Source organism: Lissotriton vulgaris, chromosome 2_1 (assembly GCF_964263255.1).
Source record: "Lissotriton vulgaris chromosome 2_1, aLisVul1.2, whole genome shotgun sequence".
Classification (NCBI taxonomy): domain Eukaryota; kingdom Metazoa; phylum Chordata; class Amphibia; order Caudata; family Salamandridae; genus Lissotriton; species Lissotriton vulgaris.
In genome coordinates, this window is record NC_141687.1 from 304,197,931 (window position 1) to 304,221,317 (window position 23,387).

At 47.2% G+C, this 23,387-nt stretch overlaps 1 protein-coding gene across 1 annotated transcript in view; it reads right to left on the reverse strand.

The window, feature by feature from the left end:
* The window catches only part of VPS53 (VPS53 subunit of GARP complex), a 947,455-nt gene that overhangs the window by 117,316 nt on the left and 806,752 nt on the right, over window positions 1–23,387 (reverse strand). The window contains exon 18 of the mRNA XM_086954994.1: window positions 5,781–5,929. Within this exon, the coding sequence (XP_086811120.1) occupies window positions 5,781–5,929 (149 nt within the window). The remainder of the gene's footprint in view (window positions 1–5,780; window positions 5,930–23,387) is intronic.

Below are 23,387 nucleotides of genomic sequence, written 5' to 3' on the forward strand. Positions count from 1 at the left end.
CGAAGACCGGACCGGTTTCGAGGTAACACCTCTCATCAGCCCGGCTAGCTTGACTCCAGTGGTGTGGAGTGCCTGGGACCCACGTCTGAGCATCCCCAGTGCACTTATGGCATATCGCCATTGTCTAACCCAGGGTGGTGTGGAGTGCAAAAAAACAATGGATTTGGGCCCAGATCTTTGGACTGGGGTGAATGTGTGACATTGATCCACATTCTGTCCATCACCTGTTTTGTTTGCCATTACCGCCATAAGTGCGCAGGGGATGCTCAGACGTGGGCTGATGAGGTGTTACCTCGAAACCGGTCTGGTCCTCGAATGCTTGATTCCGTTCTGGGAAGGACATGGCTTTTGTAGTTCGGACTGGACTGTTCCCATGGGGCACAGGGTCAGAGCTGATTTGCATATCGCCATTGTCTAACCCAGGGTGGTGTGGAGTGCAAAAAAACAATGGATTTGGGCTCAGATCTTTGGACTGGGGTGAATGTGTGACATTGATCCACATTCTGTCCATCATCCATGTTTTGTTCGTAAATCAAATATGTTTAGTCAATGAGAATTCATTCATATCATTTTTAACATTGCGTCAAAAAAATTGCATCAAGAAAATTCAAGATTCATATACAATTATAAAACACAAATCAATACAACACAATTACACTTGTAACCCAATGCATTTCGGGGTCAACGCCCCTTCGTCAGGGGTCTAAAGAAAAAGAAGAAGAAGAAGAAGTAGGAAGCTCAATTAGTATTGATATTTTTACATAATGGAAATCTGCTATTTACGTTTAAAGTGATGTATTGATCACCTTACCCTGGTAACTGGTTGTCTTTGGTGTATAAGTGTTGTGGATTGAAAAAAATAAAATCTGGAAGATCAGAAAAACGAAAAGAGAGAGTAAGAGTGTATTTTAAAACAAAATATACCAACATGTTATGTTGAGATGTAGTTTGCAATAAGTACCTGTATTTCCGGATAGAACCAGATTATCTGTAAATGAGTCGAAGGCATATATGTAAGAAAACATTCCTCTTTATGCTCATTTTTTGCGTTTTTGCGTAAAGACACGTGGCTCACCTGTTTGGTTTAAGTCACGAAGCCAAAATGATGGATTCTATTGGGTTTAAGCGGATGAGAATAGTGTCAAACTATTTAACACACAGATTGTTTACAACTGAATTGTACTATGTAGAATCAGCATTTACCTGCGAGCGAGACCATTCCATAATGGCCGCCAAAATTCTTTCTTTGCGCCTAGTCCCTCTTCTATATTGATTAAGTCAGCTTGACATAGCTAAAGGACTAAGAAACGCCAACGCGCTATCACCACAACACGTCGGTCACAGAGTGAACACGGAGCTTATCACAGCGCCGCCTGGTAAGCCTTAATGTCAACCCGCGTCAGGCGGGATTGATAATAGTCTTGACCTAAATAACAACTCGCTAAAACACGCATTGTCTTACTTCTCTTTTAGCGTGAGAAGAATTAAAAAGACGTTAGCGAGCCACTAGGCACAAAACCCTGAACTCGCAGGTAAATGCTGATTCTACATAGTACAATTCAGTTGTAAACAATCTGTGTGTTAAATAGTTTATGACACTATTCTCATCCGCTTAAACCCAATAGAATCCATCATTTTGGCTTCGTGACTTAAACCAAACAGGTGAGCCACGTGTCTTTACGCAAAAACGCAAAAAATGAGCATAAAGAGGAATGTTTTCTTACATATATGCCTTCGACTCATTTACAGATAATCTGGTTCTATCCGGAAATACAGGTACTTATTGCAAACTACATCTCAACATAACATGTTGGTATATTTTGTTTTAAAATACACTCTTACTCTCTCTTTTCGTTTTTCTGATCTTCCAGATTTTATTTTTTTCAATCCACAACACTTATACACCAAAGACAACCAGTTACCAGGGTAAGGTGATCAATACATCACTTTAAACGTAAATAGCAGATTTCCATTATGTAAAAATATCAATACTAATTGAGCTTCCTACTTCTTCTTCTTCTTCTTTTTCTTTAGACCCCTGACGAAGGGGCGTTGACCCCGAAATGCATTGGGTTACAAGTGTAATTGTGTTGTATTGATTTGTGTTTTATAATTGCATATGAATCTTGAATTTTCTTGATGCAATTTTTTTGACGCAATGTTAAAAATTATATGAATGAATTCTCATTGACTAAACTTGTTTGATGTAAAAACAAAGACTAACATGGACTATTGTTTTCATTTGTTATAACTAATAATAGTAGCGCGCACCGGAGTCCTGGAGATCTAGCGATCCCAGGCCACATTCACAGTTCATTAAGAGTTCAGCAGGCACTAATCTGGTGCTGCACACATACCGAATAAATGTAAAAGAGACTTGTAAAAACTGAGTGCATTACCCTCACCTCCATACATACGTAAATCAAATATGCCAATCATGGAATCACCAATTCTTAACAACAATTTACAGGGAGCACTTGCACTTGGGCACTGAGCAGCAGTGGCAAAGTTCCTAAAGCATCTAGACCAGCAAAAACAACGTCTAACACACAACAAAATAACAGGAGGCAAAGGCAAAAATACAGGGGAAACTCACGCTAATGATGCCAGGTCCAACAATAAACAACTGTTTTGCCTATCTCTAAATTAGACAAGCAGTGCCACCATGTGGCAGGCTGGTATGAGCACCCGTCTTGGCAATTAAATGTTAGTGCCGAGCACCGAAAACCACCATCTCAAATTAAGCACTGCCAGGACCCCTCCTGCTCACCAACCAGCCACCATAGGCAGACCACTCCACAATCACATGCATGCTCCTCAAAACCCACCTGCCTAGCAAAGACATCACAGTAGTATGGAACCTATTGCCTAATCATGCCTTGGACGCGCTCTTCCTCACATAAACTTGTCTGAACCTGGCCTTCATACCAGACACCAGCACCACCATCAACGCAGACTAAAAGATTGCCAGACAAGTCTATAAGCACAAGCCCCGAGGCAGAGTCGCCATTAATTTCAGGACACCATTAGCTACACCAATACCATGGACACCGAAACCAGCTACATGTAGGGCCTCACCAAGCAAAAAATCACCACCAGCTTTTCCTTACGCAGAACTCTTGTGTGCAGACTACCAGGACCCCATGCAAACTTCGCCAGTGACATCACAGACTTTGTCGTGCCCCAAATCCTAGACTCCTGCACCTTTGTTCTCCTATGAGACCTAGACTAACATCTGGAAAACTGAACCGGACCCAACTCAATCGCCCTCATGAAAAATCTCAGGAACCTCTGTATCACCAAGCATGTCACCAGACCAACCCACTTTGCTGGACACCTTCTTGACCCAATTATCTTCTCCTCCAACAACATCACAATCGACAAACCATCGCCTATGACCTAGACAGGACACACCAATGTCAGCTTCAGCATTTGCCGTCTCAAGCCACAGGAGAATAACCACCTTTGAACCTGCCCGCTGCTGCTCGAAAAACATCCCAGAGAAGGACTGGGCTTCCAACCTTTCCATACACCGACCGGAACTCACCGGCAACCTGACGGAAGACCAGAACTTCACCAACTGCATCACTGCATGTGCCAATTCCTGGGCCTTCCTCAAGTGCAGCAAAATAGCAAGAACACGAACACAAGCCAGCTGCTACACTGAACAAGTTATGCTGATGAAACAGCACTTTAGGCAACTGGAGAGCAAGTGGAAAGTGAGTCAAGACCCCATAGACAAAGACATGCTCAAATCTGCCCTGAGATACTAATACCAGCAAATCTGGAAGACCTAGCGTGCAGCCCCAGCATACCGTATTAACACCAGCAAGAGCAAGGAAATATTTGCCATTATCAAAGAGTTCACTGTGCATGCAACTACCTCCAACATCACATCCACTCAACACCTCTTCAACAATCTATCGAACTTCTTATGCAACAAGATCACCTCTATATACGGAAACTTCCACCTTGCAACCAAACCCTTTTTACCTCACAGCAAGTCTACCAGTCTCTGACTAAGAATGGACCCTGAACAAATGGCCTGCCATCACTATAGACTATATCGCTGCTACCATTAAGCCTATCCACTCCTCAGCCCCGTCAAAACCGTGCCCCTAACAGGACTTCAACAAGGGACCTACCCCCATCAGCGAAGCCTTAACCCTGATTCTCAACGCCTCTATCGACTTAGCCACCTTCCAGGAAGCTTGAAAACATGCCACAATCTCCACCCTGCTGAAGAAACCATCATCAGACCAAACTAAGCTCACAAACTACAAACTCCCTCCTACCATAACCAGACTAGGCTTTAGAGAAACTCCTCAACAGATGCCTCATTGACTACCTTGCCGACCAACAGCTCCTAGATGCCGCACAGTCTGATTCAGACCAAACCACAGCACAGAAACAGTACTCATCACCTCAACAGACAATATCCACATGATCCTTGACAGATAAAAGACTGCAGCCCTCATCATTCTAGACCTCTCTGTGGCCTTAACACCCCACCCTCATCAGAAGCCTCCAAAATATTGGCATTCAAGGCCCTGTTTTCTGCTCGATCTTCTCCTTTTTGATGGAAAAACTCAAACAATCAGCCTAAAACCGCACAGCTTGTTAGCCCGGAAACTCATTTGTGAAGTACCTCAAGATACATCCCCAGCCCTATCCTCTTCAACACATTTATGACTCCACTAGCCAGCATCATCCACGCCCATAGCAAACATCCTCTCACACGTCGGTCACACACAGCTCATTCTGTCCCTCTCAGATAGAACCAACACAAGGAAAAAGTTCACCATCTGCATCAACTAGATTGTGACCTGGACAAAGTCCAACTGTCTCAAGCTCAACAAGAGGACAGACGTAGTTATATTTGGGGAAAAAAGACCAAATCTGGGACTCTACCTCGTGGCGATGCTGACCTCAGATCCACACTTAACTCCACCTCTCATACCAGTATTCTCGGGATGATCATTGACAAGATAGCCATGTCTGCACAAGTCAACGCTGCCACAGCTTTCTGCTTCCACACCCTGAGGATGCTAAGGAAGTGCCTCAATGGCAATTGTACAAGACCAGAAACATGGTCACCAGCAGACTGAGCTACCGGAATGCCTTCTAAGCCAGATTCACCAAGGAACTCACCTTAAGACTACAAACCATCCAGAAAGCGGCAGCTAGAATCATCCTCCACCTTCCATGTAGGACTCATATCAGACCACTCCTTTGGGAGCTCCACTTGCTCCCAATACACAAGTGCTCTAATTTCAAACTCCTCACCCACAATTTCAAGGCACTATACCTGCCCGAACTAGTTGAACAATTGCATTCCCTTCTATCAACCAGTCAGACACCTCTGCCCTGCCAGACTCCTACTCACACTTCATGCTCCTACTCGCACACATCCCACGCATACACAAAAGCAGAGGCGGAGGTTGAGATGGGGGTTGAGCCTTTTCTTATGTCGCTCCTAAAGCGTTGAACAATCTCCCACTACACATTAGACCCTCCTCTCTAGTTGAATTCCTCAAGAAGCTGAATTATTGGCTTTTTGAGTAACACCACCACTCTGTTCTCATGACGGGGCCTGTACAATTGCTCAGTGCCAGGATACCCTCACATCTGAATACGCTCTCTACAAATATACATACTGTAACAAACTCTAAGCAAAGTCTCTGTATAAGCATATACAACTGTTCTTCAGGTATACAGAGAAAGGAATATAGCACTTGTTACTTCCAAGGACAGACTTCATTCAAAGCCTCTTTACTTACTTGGCGAACTTGATGCAAAACTGCGTAAAGTACTTCCTTGTGGAGGCCAGATTATCCCGGATGATTGGCACATTCTGCTTGATGTGAAGAACTATGGACGTGACGTAGGGACTTTGGTCACCAACATGCTCAACGTTCTGCCACTGCATCTGAAGAAAGAGCAGAACCATTGAGTTAATGGCAGTCACTGCAAATGCTATGTTGGAGCACTCAGTCAGGGAATTCAATGCTAGAAGGCATGGTATACCCAGGCGTTTACGGCAAAGGTTAGGCAGAACAACTTTAAACTAGCAATCACCATTTATCTGACAAGGGACAAAAGAAACTTGGTCAGGTATTACAGAACCGAAAAATAACTGGGTAAAATTGAAAACACTATGCTTTCTAGTACACATAACACTACTTTCTCCATCTCTTTGATTCTGTAACCTGGGGTCAAACTGAGTTCATAGGCACACAACTTCACTAGGCAAAAGCTACTATTAACCCCTTCGGTGCTCATGACGGAGCGGTTCCGCCATGAGCGCCGGTTGGGCTGTGCTCACGACGGAACCGTTCCGTCATGACCACATCCGTTTTTAAGAACGTTCAGCACAGCGCGAAAATTTGCGCCGCGCTGAACGGGTTAAAAAAGTGATGTGCTCTGCTGTTTCTGGGGAACAATAACAAATGCCTAAAATAAAATACTGCACTTTGGAAGAGCCAATCATCCAGTGTATAGGAGTTTGCAAGCGTTAGTAGGTTTTTAAAATACACAGTGAGCAACAGCCTACTACGAGCCAGCCAAATGGGCCATGAGTTGTCAGAAGAGCATGCTAAACTTCTCAATTCCTTCAAGATATGCAGTGGTTACTAACATGAATATCTGTTAATTTAAGTTGCCAGACATTCACATTGCTCAAATTCTTAACTTTGGTATGTTCACATAAACTCAATACCAGAATAGTGACAATGCCCACTTAGAGCTAGCGGTTTAAAAGGGGCTTACTGAGTTTAGGCAGGTTTCTGAACTCCTTGTGTTGAGACCAGGTATTCAGAACATGTTTTGATCTTCAATTATGTGCATGCATGTGCAAGGGTATACATAACGCAAAACAAGAGAAACTGTGGTGTGTGCAGGGAATGTTTCAAGCTCTTGGTGAGAAGAAGGGGACCTTAAAGTACAATCACTGCCACAAGTGGCGTTAACTTCCTTTTCAGAACTGAAACATGGTTATTTCTGATTTCTACAAAGCAAATCTCGAACAGTGCAGTTACAGCATACACCAGGCAGGAATTACTACACCCAACTGTATAGGAATTTCCAGGTCCCATATGACCACAGCAGGAGTCCTGTGACTCTTGTGGTAATGAGAGCTTAAAAAGAACTACTAATGCTCAACTACTGGCTGTGCTCGATGTAAGACTAAGTAAGTGCCTTAGAGTTTGGCAGATGGGATACTTCATTAAAATGTGACTGATATCTCGTCCACCGTATTACAAGTACCATATTATATAATGCACTTGATAAGGAGGACAGGACAGCCACCATATTTATGCGGAGTACCCTATTCGCCAAACTTAAGGACCTTTAGACTTACTTACGAATATGAATTTATATAGAGTGCAGGGTACTTTCAGTCCAGGTTCTTTAAAAGTAGTTTTCCTAGATCTAGGTCATACTACTTTACAATAATAATGCACCAATAAAGGAAACATCTACTTTTAATGAAAGTATAGGCCTTTAAACTTCAAAATATGGCGTTCTAATATCTTAGTCTGCCTATGATCAGCAGTCAGGAATTCAATTTAAATAAGCTGCCGATACAGAAAATGGAACACTGACAAAAAAAGCTGAATACTTCTATCTAAAATGCAACTCCTAGGGTAGCTTCCGCTACATTTAAAGGCCAAGAGGCTCACAAACCACATGATTTCGAAATGTATCTGCCAGGATTCCAACTGTGCTCAATTTGCATTTGTTGAAAGTTGTTTGATTGCTATGAGTTTAAAATGAAAAATAAAGTTGGCAAAAAAGGCCAAGAAGCACTGATATCTCAATTAAGGAAACATTTAGTCTTGTGTAGCTTAAGGGAACAGTCAAATAGCTGAATTATGTGTTCTTCCTAAATCTCCCTCATAGAAAACATAATGCAGGAGTTAAAACTCAGCTTGGTACCATAATCTGCTCAAATTACTTTTTTGCTGACTTGCAAGCCTGGCAATAGTTCCATCCTGCAGTTTGTTGTAACCACGTACAGCTTCTTTTAACCAACCAGAATACAGGTTTGTCATAGTTGATACAAATACATTTGTCAATAATATTCATCGACAGGATACATTAATACTGAAACTTCAGAGATATTTTCATATCACTCCAAGTCTTCAGCTAAGTAAAAAAAAACAGAAGTAACACAAGAAGTCAAAACATGGATCCTTTTCTTCTCATCACTCTCGTCAGGAGACGTTGAATGGAAACAAAGTACCTCAAGATCTTGGTCGCCCACTGCACTGGCTTCCACATTATTTCAGATCCTGCCCTGGACACTACTGCAAATTCAGGCCTTCAAAGCAGCGATGTTGTGAATTTTCAGTACCGCTCTGGATCTGTCTGACATACCTTTGGGCCCCTTTGAATCCCAGGAGGCCCCCAGTCGTGCCAGGTGCTAGCTGCGCCTCTGAACCCGCTCTGGGGCTTGTCCTGACTTTGGGACAAATGGCTACTTATACTCCTACAACACAGACTATCATGCTAGCAACAATGCCACAGAAATAGGAAGGCAGACCAATAGTCCTTTCGGAGTCCGAAGCGAATCCACAACAACCACATCGATGTCTCACCCACCTCAACCTATCGCACAGCATTCTGATTGACACAATTCAGAATCACTTCCTGTGCAGCATAGAGTTTCAGACTCTTAGACACGGGTATATGGTGAATCATACCTACAGGATGAAGGGAATCTATTTCTGGACCTCCAGGAGGCCAATGGCCTAGAAACCTTTCCATTGGACATTGGACTTAATTAGCAACCTGCCCACTTTATGGAGGAATTTTCCTTTTTCGCCATGTTGATTAAAAGAGATTCAGAAGTTCTTGATCTCTAGCTTCCCTCAGCAGAGGCTAAAACAAATGTGCTTACCCAGGTCCTGCAGCCAGAAGAGATACTTCAGAACCGCTGCTCCCATTCAATGAAGCCCTCACATACACCCTTTAAGGCACCCGGGAACAGCCAGTTTCTTGCCCCCACCTGTCCATAAACAAATAGCCTAGTGGCATTGACCACCAGTTTTGGGGACTCGATCATGCCTCCTGTAGCATTCAGCACCAGAGAATCTTGTGGTTCAGGCTTCCGCAAGCCGACTAAAGTCAAATGCTTTTCCAACCACTCCTCCACACAGAGGGTCAAACATATAGAGGTTTTGTGGAAAAGAGTGTTCTTCTATGCCAGCCTTACTCTGCAATCTGTCTATTAGATTTTCCTCCTGGGCGTTGCTCGCATGCGTTGTGGGACATGGAGAGCAGTCTTGGATGACCTCCAACAAATTATTCAGATCGGTCAAGATGCGGCGATGTATGTCCAACAGTCCCTCATGGTCATGCCACTGAAAGGCATTCGTCTCGTTGGAGACAAAATAGACTGTACACTAAAGCGCATCAATGAATTGCAAAGGAATTGCAAACTCTCTTGGCCTTGCATCACTCATATGAGTTTCCCCTAAAAATATCACCACTTTTGAGGCTTTGGAAGAGGATTGCAGTCAAGTTCACAACAAATTTAGCGTCACAACAGACCTCCCAGTCCTTTAGCGGTAGAGGTTGGGGGATCCAGCATCCAGCGTCCAGGCCCTCAGGGCCAACAAACTACCCAATCCACTATCTCCCCTGCCGCAAACCCCCTTGGGCTCATTTATTTATTTATAGAGTTTTATATAGCGCAAACTTGACCCAAGAGGGTATCAGAGCGCTTTACATTTAGAATCGTTGCACTACAAGTTCTATCAGATACAAGAGCATAGTAGGGTACAGTACACATAAACAGTGTTACAATAATTCAAAGGAGGGAGGGGAGGAAGGAGTAATAGTGAGGAGGCGAGGAGGAACAATGCCCAATGTCCAGCTGGGTAGTTGACGGTCAAGGGGTAAACCAGGGCCAATCTCCTCATTAACTGTCAAGCAGCTGCACCGGTCATCAGCCATGTTTCTCAGGTCTCCGCGATCAGGAAAAAACTGTTTTAAGTTTATTTGATTTGCGAAGGTTAAATAGCGCTATCTAGACCCAGAGGTATCAGAGCGCAAAACCAGGGGAACGTTGCATTAGAAGGTACATCAAGAGGATTATAAAGCGCTGGCTTTACCCGTCGGTATCAGAGCACTATAACAGAGGCACACTGCGTTAAAATTACATCAGTTACAATAGCATAGTAAGTTATAGTAAACAAACAACGAGGTTGAGAGAATTTATAGGAAAGGAGGGAAGGAAGAAGCCATAGCAGGGAGACGAGGAAGAACTGTGACCAATGTCCGGCTGGGTAGGTGACGGTCGAGGGGGAAACCAGGGCCAATCTCCTCATTAGTTGTCTAGCAACTCCATCGGGCATTAGCCATGTTGCTCAGGTCTCACAGTTCGGGCAAGACAGTTTAGAATAAATACATAGACTATGAGGATAGAGGTAAACAAAGAAGGTGGGGGGGAGGGCGTAGAGATAAGCCAGTAGGGAGCTAGGGATACCATATAGGCCGATGCAAAATGAAGGAGAAACCAGCTTTCCTGGCGCAAACTTGACCCAAGAGGGTATCAGAGCACTTTACATTTAGAATCGTTGCATTAAACGTTCTATCAGATACAAGAGCATAGTAGGGTACAGTACACATAAACAGTGTTACAATAATTCGAAGGAGGGAGGGGAGGAAGGAGTAATAGCGGGGAGGCGAGGAGGAACAATGCCCAGTATCCGGCTGGGTAGGTGACGTTCACTGGCGAAACCAGAGCCAATCTCCTCATTAACTGTGAAGCAGCTCCACCGGACATCAGCCATGTTTCTCAGGTCTCCGCGATCAGGAACAAACTGTTTTACGTTTATTTGATTTGTGAAGGTTATATAGCGCTATCTAGACCCAGAGGTATCAGAGCGCAAAACCAGGGAAACGTTGCATTAGAAGGTTACATCAAGAGGATTAAAAAAGCGCTGGCTTTACCCGTCGGTAACAGAGCACTATAACAGAGGCATATTGCGTTAAAATTACATCAGTTACAATAGCATAGTAAGGTATAGTAAACAAACAGCGAGGTTGAGAGAATTTAAAGGAAGGGAGGGAAGGAAGAAGCCATAGCAGGGAGACGAGGAAGAACTGTGACCAAGGTCCGGCTGGATAGGTGACGGTCGAGGGGGAAACCAGGGCCAATCTCCTCATTAGTTGTCTAGCAACTCCATCAGGCATTAGCCATGTTGTTCAGGTATCAAAGTTTGGGCAAAACAGTTTAGAATAGATACATAGGCTACAAGGATAGAGGTAAACAAAGAAGGTGGGGGGGGGGGGCGTAGAGATAAGCCAGAAGGGAGCTGGGGCTACCATATAGGCCGATGCAAAATAAAGGAGAAACCAGCTTTCCTGTAGTTGTGTGCATTCTTCACTCGGGTGTCGGTGGAATTGACTCAGTCTACCACTTGCAGCAGGCCTCTCACGTTTCCTGATCACGCGCCCACCCCTTTGGCCCCCCAGGGCGCTTCTGTGAATCTCAGGACCACCAATAGCCCCTAGGGCAGCGCCACCCAGGCCCTGGAAGGCGTGGAGAAGCTCAGGGACCAGCCATTCAATTCCTCAAACTGCAGCAATCTTCTGGGCAAAAAATCTGGCGCGTCCACTGCTGCTGAGAAATGATGATCAGACGTAGTGGATCCGCTTCGCCTCACTCTCAAAACGGGTCCACTCCTTCCCATGCGCCTTCTTAAGGTCAGGCACAGTGGAACCCCCAATGACTGTTGGTTAATAGCATTCAAACCCCTCTCCTAACACCAAGTTGACCAGGGTACAAGGGGAGGGATCTGCTTGCTGTCCACCCTTCAGCACCGCTGATTGCTTGTAGGGGCCCCCACTCGGGAATTTTTACCGGTCATACCGGTCAGGCGCCATCTTAAAGTCAGGCAGGGCCTCTCTGATCATCGTCCCCTGCGCTGCCTTCTTGCCATTCTCAGCAACACACTGCCAACCGGATACGATTTTAGCATGAAGGGTTGCAAAGCATTCCAGCAGACAGGTGGGTCCATAAAATGGTCCAAAGCAGTAATGTTCTAACCCTCCTCTCCATCCCTCCAGATATGCCACATTTACCACAAAGGCTTCCTGTGGACAACTTCTCCATTCTCCAACAAGAAATCTATTCTCTCTTGGAAAAAGGGAGCCACAGAGAGGGTACCGGTGTCAGAGATAGGGACTGGCTACTAGTCTTGCAACTTTCTTATGTCAAAGAAGGACGGAGGACTCCTTCCTATTGTAGGTCTCCATCCCTGAACTTCTTTCTCATGAAGAACAAGTTGAAGAGTCTCACCTTGGCCCTATTTTTCTTTGACCAGGATCAAGGTCACTGGATGGTGGCACTGAATTTTCAGGATGCTTACCTACACATCCCTGTCCTGTTATCCCACAGATGTTACTTACAGTATCAGGTTGGCCACTTTCAGTTCTCCGTGCTCTTCTTTGGCCTCACCAGTGCACTTCGGGGGCTCATTAAAGTGATGGTGGTGGTCGCTGTCCATCTGAGGAGGTTGGAAGTACAAGTCTTCTCATACCTTGACAACTGGGTGCAAAAGGCAAGCTCGCCCGAAATAGGGAGGAGGGTTGGTGTAGCATGGAGACGGGGCCCGTGACCCCGGTTGGAGGGAGCGAACTTATAACGTGTGACCCCCCCCTCTTATCTCCCCAGGCAGAGAACGAACCTACATGGCACAGAGTAGAGGAAACATACAGCAACGACGAGGATGAATGGGAACATGGTCCCTTTAACTGGACAAGTACGCTGAAGGAGAAGGAGGAGCCTAGACCGGACATAAAAGACTCCCTACCCGTGGACCAGGTGTGTCTATACACCGGAGGAGCGGTCAGAGTGGATGAGAGAGGCGGTGAGGCGTGGAGCATTGGAGACTTGAGAGACGAGAGAGAAGAGAAGGCGAGGTATCGTGAGGACATCGGAGGGCCGGGAGAAGACGAGCCACGGACGGCTGCAGCGCCGGGTCCTGGACGTGTTACATCAGCGGGAGGAGCTACTGAGGCGGGAGCTGAGACCAGATCCGAGATATCCGCTACAGCGGTGCCAAGAACGAGGGAGCCGGCCACGGACGGAACAAGACATCGGTGGTTCCTAAGGAGACAGTCAGGAGCAGCAGAGCCAGGAGGCCAAAGACCCCACGCTTCGCCCAGCCACTCCCCCGGAGGGGCGTGGCTCACAGAGGTGCGTAACAAGGTTGCGGGGTGGGTGTGGAATAGACACCGTGGGAGCCCCGGTCCCGTAGAATAAGGCCCTGTGCACTTCACTCACAGTCACGTTGGGGAAATAGGTGCACCGTGTGATTCCTCACCCCCTACCCCGTTCTGTCTTAAAGTACAAACCCTGTCCTGATACTTTCCTCTGTCTTGCTTCTCTCCTTCGGTGGAGGCTGGGACGACGGAGACCGGCAGAAGCGGACGAAGAGGGATCAATCTGAGGCGGGAAGAAGGAGTAATCGGGAAGAGCCGACGAGAAAGGAGCAGATCTCCGCGGCGCCCTACTACCCGCCCTACTTGTACAGACCGCTTATATCGCTCAATAAAACCTAGTTTGAAACCTACCAGGACTCGCCTCCTCCCTATCCCGGTCCAGCCGATTACAGTGGTGGAGAATGCGGGCAATCCGACCATCTGTGTAACCGAGATGGAAGAAATCCTGCAGAGACTCGCTAAGGGCCAAGAGCGGCTGGAATGGGTGGTCGAAAAGCAAATCCAGTCGGCGGACGCCGACAGGGAGATCATGAAGGCTGCAGTGACGGCGCATGCCCTGGATCCAGTAATACCAACGGTGTCCTCCTCTACGGGATCGGTGCCCCACAACATAGGCGGGGTGTCACTCCAGAAATACATTCCGGGAGAAGACCCGGACTCGTTTCTACTCAACTTTGAGAGAGTCGCCCGGGCCTGTGGCTGGCCCGTAGCCAAATGGCCTTTCTTTCTGGCCCCCTTACTGGTGGGGGAAGCCCAGGCGGCCTACCAGGTCGCCAACCCTAAGGGTGATACTGCCTACAAAGACATTAAGCTCATAATCCTGGATCATTTGGGGCTTGATACAGAGGCTTACCGAATCAGGTTCAGGAAGGAGAGGGGTGTTCCGGGGGAAACTCCAAAAACACTATTTGTCCGGCTGAAGATGGCGGCCGACAAATGGTTAACCCCTTCAGTGTGCACGAAGGAGGAAATCATGGACCGAGTCTACTTGGAACAATTCTTGGAGGCCCTACCCTTCGCCACACAAAGGTGGTTGAAACAACATCATAATCTAACCACGGCACAAGCAGTGGAAATGGCCACCACCTTCACAAGGGCTCAACCCAGGTCTCTTCCCTCATGGGATGGGGAGAAACCTAAAATACCGATGAAAACAGACAAGAAACCCATGCGAGCCCCTGAACCCGTACGTTCCAAGCCATGGAGACCGGAGCCTCCGGTACCCAGCGGACCCCAGTGCTTTGAGTGCGGTACATGGGGCCACATTGCTAGGATGTGTCCGAGGAGGAAGACAGGTGAAGAGCCCATGGAAGTGGGATACCTGCCCCGAACAGTGTTATACTCGGCGGAAATGGGGCCAGCATTCAGGGTGAGTGTTAAGGTGAATGGTACCCTCATACAAGCGTTGTTGGATTCGGGTTGCCGCCAGTCCGTGGTGCAATCCTTGCATGTGAAACCGACTCAAATAATACCCCAGGATCAGGTATACATCCGGTGTGTCCACGGCGATGTTAGGCCCTATCCAGTAGCCCTCCTTCCAATATGTCCCGTCGTGGGTAGACCCCAGTCGGTAAAAGTAGGAGTGTTGCCCACCCTACCGGAGGACCTAATTATAGGGACCGACAACCCCGCATTCCTGGATATGTTTAACAGAAGCCTGCAACCTCGAGGAAGGAGGACTCCCACACACCCCGTAAAACCTGCGTTGGTGTCACAGGAGCCCTGGATACTAGACCGAAGTTTCCGGTTTTCCCAGGCTAACGATGCGTCATTACATAACGCCTGGGATAACGCTCAAAGGACCCAAGGACAAACCCCGGTGCTCTATCCCAGATTCTTCATCAAAAACGACCTACTGTACCGACAGGGGGCTAAGGACGATCCAGAACAACTGCTAGTCCCCGTGGCCTTCCGGGAGCAGGTCTTGTTCTATTCACACGCGCACTTAGTGGCGGGCCACACCGGGGCGGAGAAAACAACGCAGAACATCCTACGCCATTTCTACTGGCCAGGGATATACAAGGATACCATGGAATACTGTCAAACCTGCGAAACCTGTCAAAAAAAGAACATGACCAGGCCGTCCGCGGTGCCCCTCCAACCCCTACCCATCATAGGAGTCCCCTTCGAAAGGGTAGGCATGGACTTGATTGGACCCCTTCCAACAACCCGGAAAGGTCATCAGTACGTGCTTGTGATGGTGGACTATGCCACCCGATTCCCCGAGGCCTTCGCTTTATCATCCACGACGACAAGACAGGTGGCCGATAAAATGTTGGAGCTGTTTTCCAGGGTGGGATTCCCCAAAGAGATACTTACCGATCAGGGGACCCCCTTTGTGTCTAAACTGATGAAGGAGGTATGTCAACTATTGAATATACACCAAATAAGAACCGCTGTTTATCATCCACAGACAGACGGTCTTGTGGAGAGATACAACAGGACTCTGAAGACTACATTGAGGAAAATGCTTGAAGTAAACGGTAAGGACTGGGACCAAGTACTACCTTTAGCCCTGTATGTGATCCGAGGGCAGAAACAGAGCAGCACTGGATTTTCCTCCTTTGAACTCCTTTATGGGAGACAGCCCCGGTCTCTCTTAGACATGACCAAGGAGGCCTGGGAGCAGGAACACCCTGAAGATACCCTGCACACTCTGGAATATGCTCGAAACCTGAGGTCCAAGTTGGGAAAGATGAGAGACCTGGCCTACACAAACCTAGAGAGAAGCCAGAGAAGACAGAAATCGGTGTACGATAAGGGGAAGAGATGGAGGCGACTACAAACAGGAGACTGGGCCCTAGTATTGCTCCCCTCATCTACCCAGAAATTCAAAGCAGAATGGGGAGGACCCTATCAGGTCGTTTCGACAATAGGTAATACCAGCTACAAACTTCGGATATCTCCACGGAAGACCCAGGTGTACCATATAAACTTACTCAAAAAGTGGTTAGGACCGCCACCTGCTGGAGTACTGAACACCGAATCTTCTCACAGAGAGGACACCAACACCATCGGGAGCTTAGTGATTAACGAAGACCTACTGGACCACGAGAGGAAGGATCTCCAGACGACTCTAGGGAGACATGCTCCGATATTCTCGGATCAACCGGGAAGAACCTCCCTGACGGAACATCAGATCCGGACCACTCCGGGCAAGGTGGTAAAAATCAAACCGTATCGCATTCCGGAAGCACGAAGAAAAGGCATTCAAAAAGAAGTGGAGGACATGTTGAAGTTGAAGGTGATCCGGCCCTCTAACAGTCAGTGGTCCAGCCCTATCGTGATGATCCCCAAACCGGATGGCACCCGCCGGTTCTGTATGGATTTTCGAGCGCTCAACGACATCTCTACCTTTGATGCCTACCCCATACCCCGGATCGACGAATTAATTGAAAAACTAGGGGAGGCCCGGTACATCAGTACCATAGACCTGACAAAAGGGTACTGGCAGGTGCCCCTAAAGGAGGAGGATCGACACAAAACGGCCTTTTCAACTGAATCAGGTCATTATGAGTTCACAGTACTGCCTTTCGGGCTGCACGGGGCCCCAGCAACTTTCCAAAGACTTATGAATAACGTGCTGAAACCACACAAGGAGTATACGTCGGCCTATCTAGACGACATAGTGGTGTTCAGTCCGGATTGGACATCCCACATGACTCATCTGGATCAAGTGTTCACAACGCTGCAACAAGCAGGGCTGACGATCAACGCCAAGAAGACGCGGCTGGCCTTCCAAAAGGTGAAATATCTCGGCTACGTTCTGGGACACGGGATAATCGAACCCCAGATCGAGAAGGTACGAGCTATATCGGAAACACCCTTTCCTCGAACCAAGAAGGAGATGCGCGCGTTCCTTGGCCTGATCGGCTACTACCGGCGCTTCATTCCGCAGTTCGCACAGCTGGCTGCCCCCCTAACGGATACCCTGAAATCTACAGTCAAACAAACGGTGCTAACGTCCCCCTCGGGGGACATGTTGAGAGCCTTTGACACCCTGAAAAGAAGGATCACGTCTGCACCTATACTGACGTCCCCAGATTTCGATCGCCCTTTTGCCCTGCATACAGACGCATCCGACTACGGCATTGGGGCGGTGCTGTCACAACCGGGGTTGGACGGAGTGGACCATCCAGTAGTATATGTCAGCCGTAAACTGTTTCCTCGGGAGCTCAAATACCCTACGGTGGAAAAGGAATGCTTGGCTATAAGATGGGCCGTAGAGAAACTGGCTTATTACCTTGAGGGTCGTACCTTCACCCTGTACACAGACCATGCCCCCCTCCAGTGGATGGCCCGGAACAGGACCAACAATCCGCGGGTGCTGCGATGGTTCTTGTCTTTGCAGCCTTTTGCCTTTCGAGTGTGCCACAAAAAAGGGGTCGACAACACTGGGGCTGACTACCTGTCACGTAATCCCCTTCCCGAACGGAAGAGTCCAGGGGGGGAGGTGTGTAGCATGGAGACGGGGCCCGTGACCCCGGTTGGAGGGAGCGAACTTATAACGTGTGACCCCCCCCTCTTATCTCCCCAGGCAGAGAACGAACCTACATGGCACAGAGTAGAGGAAACATACAGCAACGACGAGGATGAATGGGAACATGGTCCCTTTAACTGGACAAGTACGCTGAAGGAGAAGGAGGAGCCTAGACCGGACATAAAAGACTCCCTACCCGTGGACCAGGTGTGTCTATACACCGGAGGAGCGGTCAGAGTGGATGAGAGAGGCGGTGAGGCGTGGAGCATTGGAGACTTGAGAGACGAGAGAGAAGAGAAGGCGAGGTATCGTGAGGACATCGGAGGGCCGGGAGAAGACGAGCCACGGACGGCTGCAGCGCCGGGTCCTGGACGTGTTACATCAGCGGGAGGAGCTACTGAGGCGGGAGCTGAGACCAGATCCGAGATATCCGCTACAGCGGTGCCAAGAACGAGGGAGCCGGCCACGGACGGAACAAGACATCGGTGGTTCCTAAGGAGACAGTCAGGAGCAGCAGAGCCAGGAGGCCAAAGACCCCACGCTTCGCCCAGCCACTCCCCCGGAGGGGCGTGGCTCACAGAGGTGCGTAACAAGGTTGCGGGGTGGGTGTGGAATAGACACCGTGGGAGCCCCGGTCCCGTAGAATAAGGCCCTGTGCACTTCACTCACAGTCACGTTGGGGAAATAGGTGCACCGTGTGATTCCTCACCCCCTACCCCGTTCTGTCTTAAAGTACAAACCCTGTCCTGATACTTTCCTCTGTCTTGCTTCTCTCCTTCGGTGGAGGCTGGGACGACGGAGACCGGCAGAAGCGGACGAAGAGGGATCAATCTGAGGCGGGAAGAAGGAGTAATCGGGAAGAGCCGACGAGAAAGGAGCAGATCTCCGCGGCGCCCTACTACCCGCCCTACTTGTACAGACCGCTTATATCGCTCAATAAAACCTAGTTTGAAACCTACCAGGACTCGCCTCCTCCCTATCCCGGTCCAGCCGATTACAGTTGGGCGGTGATGAATCTGCGGTCAGATACAGTATCCACCATAAAGAGCATCATTGAAGGTAAATAACTTGTTAAATTGCCCCTGCTGCCATATCTTTAGGAGTTTGGTTTGAAATGTTTGCTAAATTACACAGTTTAAGGTCAAAGGTCTTGGAGTTCTTATAGAATGCCTCTTTAGTTTTCCACTAATTAGTCACAATCTGAAACGAAGAAACAGAAAACAGAGGCAGAATAGATGGACGAAATTAGTTTGAAACAAAAGCTTTTGTGGCCTTTCAACACAGGCGTTGGTTTAGAAGGGAAGCCTTCTAGGAAAGCAACCTGAGAGAAAGCCATTCCAGGGAAAATTAAACTTCAAAATGAATCTTTTTATCGGTGTTGTAGCCCCAATAGCCTCTGCAGTACCTTCCAATAAAGATGATGTGAAATAAAACAGGTCAATACCAATGAATATCAGTCTGAACTATCTGCGAGGGGTCTCTAGCATTCAATATGCAATAATACTCTGAAAACGGCCTCTCAGGAAAGGACCTAGGCTACCCACCTCAATTACATCAACAGAAATGCATTAACGAAGTAGGAAAGACAATGTTTTCTTTTCACACTGCTACAGTAAAGGTATAGGGAATTCCAAGTGTAGAGGCAGGAAACAACTCAAAGGATGCGAACCTATGGGAGACAAGAATCTGTAAAAATAATTCTGTTTTAGTAGCACTATTATTATTATACACTCTTCAGCCCATCCTGCCATCTCATTGAGGGCTATTGATGCTAAGGAAAAACTTGCTGGTGCTTCATAGTACACAAGTTAATTTGCTGCCAGAAACAGGATAACATTAAGATACATATGACTGCATTTTGGACCCAGGCTGCAAAAATTCAAGTAGGGTCAACACACATAGAACTGCACAGAAGCGGACACAAGAACGGGAAAGCAGCAGAGACTACACTTTTTTTCAAATAAGTCTGTAAAGGTCCATTCTCTACCTCTGACCATGTATGACCGTTTTATCACTAGGAGAAATTTAAGTATACATGTTTTGAATAGTTATAATATCTTACCTTTAACTATGCCATGGGACCATGATCCCTACTAGTTTAATTTATTTTCAGTTTAGTAGCCTGTAAGCACACGATACAAATGCTTTCTGTAAACACAGTGGTTTTCATTTCTCATTAGGCATATTCAGACACCTTTTTAGGTTTTGCCTGGCGAAAAGTTGCGCTCTGCGCATCTTTTTCGCGCAGGCGAAAACCTAATGAGAACTGTAGTGTGGGTTTGGGTCGGCCCTCGTCATTTATTGGCTGGCTCCATAAATGGAGCCTAGCCATTGGACGAGGGGCCTGTCCGTCAATGCCGGACCAGATTCGGGGGCGTTCCCGAGATTCTTTGGCTTTTGCCGACGTCACGCGACGTCAGCCGAAAGCCGGGAACGCCCCCGAATCTGGTCCGGCATTGAAGGCACCCGGAAGAAGTCCAGGTGAGTGCTTGCTTTAATTTTCCGCTGTTCCCACCCCCTCTCCTGCTCGCAGCGTCTCCCGTCCCCGTTCCCGCCCCCCTCCCGCTGGTGACCGTGCTTTCCTCTACAATGCCCGTTCCCGCCCCCCTTCTGCTCTCCGTGTCTCCGGGGCCCCCTTTCCCGCTCTACAATGCCCGTTCCCGCCCCCCGTGTCTCCGGGCCCCCTTTCCCGCTCTACTATGCCCGTTCCTGTCCCCCGTGTCTCCGGCCCCCGTTCCCGCTCTACAATGCCCGTTAATCTGCTCTGCTGCATCGCCTTCCTGCTCCGGCCGTCTTCTGCAGTCTGCAGACCCCAGCTCGAATTCGTTGATACAAGCTTCTAAGATATTCCGTCCCCGCTCCCCTTGGCCTGACTCAAGGCCACACATTTCTCATGTTAAAATCTCCGGCCACAGTGCACCCATGCCCAGGGTGCTCGTAGAGGTATTCTTTGATTCGATCGGTGATCATCTTATGGTTTGATGCTTTTGTCTTCCTTTTTGGATTAACAAAGATTTACTATGATTGTATTTGATGTTCCCTCTATTGTTATGCCTTTTATGCTAAGGATCTGTACATCATGCGAGTGCGTGCACTATTCCTCGACACATACTTGCAGATTACATCTTGTGAAGACCAAGGGTCAGCAATGGGTCTTCCAAAAAGGTTCTTCTTATGAGCCAATGTATGGATTGGCTGGAAGCCTTCAAGAGAGCTGGGTGCGGTCAGCCATTTTTCCTGTAAGCAAAACATGTCACCTGTTTGTAAGAATCCCATTCCTTCTTTGTTTGCTATTACATATTTGAGGCCCACCCGCATTCCAGTGTATTCTAATCCAGGATCTTGTCTGCTTCCTTTCCCCCCTGCACTAGCAGTTTGGTTTGTGATTCTGTGGATTACTAAGCCCAATCAGGTAGTTTCCTGTGCTAGGAGTTTAACCTCCCTTTGCTATGCAATATTTTGGGTGTCCAAGCCCAATCTTTTGATGCCCTAGAGGTTTGCGTTGCTATTTCCTCCGTGCAGTATCTAAATCCATGGCTCTTTGTCAGTTAGATTATGATGATGTCTCTCTCGATCTCAATCATTTAAAGTGAAAGACGCACAAATTACGTAGAGTACGCATACCAGTGCATACACACACATAACTCTCTTCCTTTTGAAATAAGTCAGAAATGATTGGAGAAAGACAGCCGCCACAAAGTGTAATTTTTCCACTTTAAAACGTGGATACAAGTGATAAAGAAACCTTAGAGAAAATAAAGACTGGGTGATTCTGCTAATTCGAATTGGGGGGCATGCTGTCGCCATAAGTGTTAGCAGCACTTCTTTAAACTATTTGGTCAGTAAAAGTTATTTTGTGATGCGTTGTTAAATATATGCTGCCTTGGTTGTAAGAAGGGGTAGAAATGTAGAATTGGTTCTGTTGTTAATTTCACCAGCTCTTAAGAAGCGCCTCCTGCGTTTCAGGAAGTTAGCCATGATTTTGCACTGTGGAGTTCAACTTTTGGGACCTTTGATACTCCCTTTAGTTTTAGTCAAGTAGTACGAAATCTTCTTTTTTTTCTGCTCCTTTGGCATTGCCATAGTTGTTGATTACACTCCTGCATAATTATGGTAAAGCATTAAACAAGCTGGAGACTGGGCACTATGGTGTTTACTTTCACTGTGCCGTTCTTCTCTAGTTAACATGTTCACCCATTCCAACCATACTGGCTTTTAATTGGGACTGAACAGCCACTTGGCAATATTCCATTGAAGATGGTGTGTGGGAAAATTGTAGAAAGTAGACAATGCCTATAATATAACTACTGTAGTTGGTCACATTTGTTTTGAGCTACATTTCCTTTGTGTATAAATAGCAGAAAACATTTTCAATGTATTTTTCTTTTTGCAAGCGATTCCTCTAGCTTAAATGTTTGTATTGTTTCCATGGAATTATGTGGTGTCTACATTTTGAAGTGTACTGGTATTCAGCTGCCAGTTTAGTCTGACATCCCTTGCTTGTCATGGATCCCCCTGGCTCCCACTCTCCATTGAGGAACTAATGCTTGTATTTAGTCTTTAAGATCATTGTCGTTTGTCTATCAGAACTATGCTTTAATTAGCTAGAACTCTTGAACCAAGGCCATTAACAAGGTGAGGTAAGTGTAGGATACCCCACCAACTCCTTGTCATCAAGGTGCACTTCTCTTCAAGCAAATTCTATATTGTTAAAACATGTTGTAGTTATTTTCTACTCTAGCTACTCTAGGTTTCCAATGTTTCCCTATTTTATTGAAGCATGCGCATTCTTTCACTACCAAGTTTTGTGATGTCCTTTCAGGGGCACATTAAAAAAATGTTTTTCCCATTCTCCAAAGCCCTATTGTCTAATCTAGCGTTTTGTGGCAATTGCTAATTTGTGTGGCCAAGACCCATTTGTTTGAGGTGCTTGTTTTGAAACACGTTTGTGAGCTGTGCCCATGAGGCTTTTATTGTAGTACATTTGTTGCATGCAAATACCTTTTTATATACTTAATTTAACATACTGATCAGCATGTCATCTTATGACACTGCCTGCTGGTGCCTCCTTGTGCTCCTGTCGCCTGCTTGTGCCTCAGTTTTCGTGCCCCTGTTGCCTGCTTGTGCCTGTTTTCGTGCCCCTGTTGCCTGCTTGTGCCTGTTTTCGTGCCCCTGTTGCCTGCTTGTGCCTCCGTGTGCCCCTGTTGCCTGCTTGTGCTTCCGTTTTCGTGCCCCTGTTGCCTGCTTGTGCCTCCGTTTTCGTGCCCCTGTTGCGTGTGCCCCTGTTGCCTGCTTGTGCCTCTGTGTGCCCCTGTTGCCTGCTTGTGCCTCTGTGTGCCCCTGTTGCCTGCTTGTGCCTCTGTGTGCCCCTGTTGCCTGCTTGTGCCCCTGTTGCCTGCTTGTGCTGTGTTGGTGTGTGTGGAGGGCTCTGTGTGGCTGTGTGTGTAGGAAGCTTTGTGTGGCTGTGTGTGTGGGGGGCTCTGTGTGGCTGTGTGTGTGGGGGGCTGTGTGTGTGGGGGGCTCTGTGTGGCTGTGTGTGGGGGGCTCTGTGTGTGTTTGTGTGTGTCATTTGCGATAGATAAAGCTAGTGGCATTGTAAATGACAATGCCATTTATTTATGTTAAAAAAAACATAAATAAAAATAATGTCAAGAGCAATGCCAATAGCTCT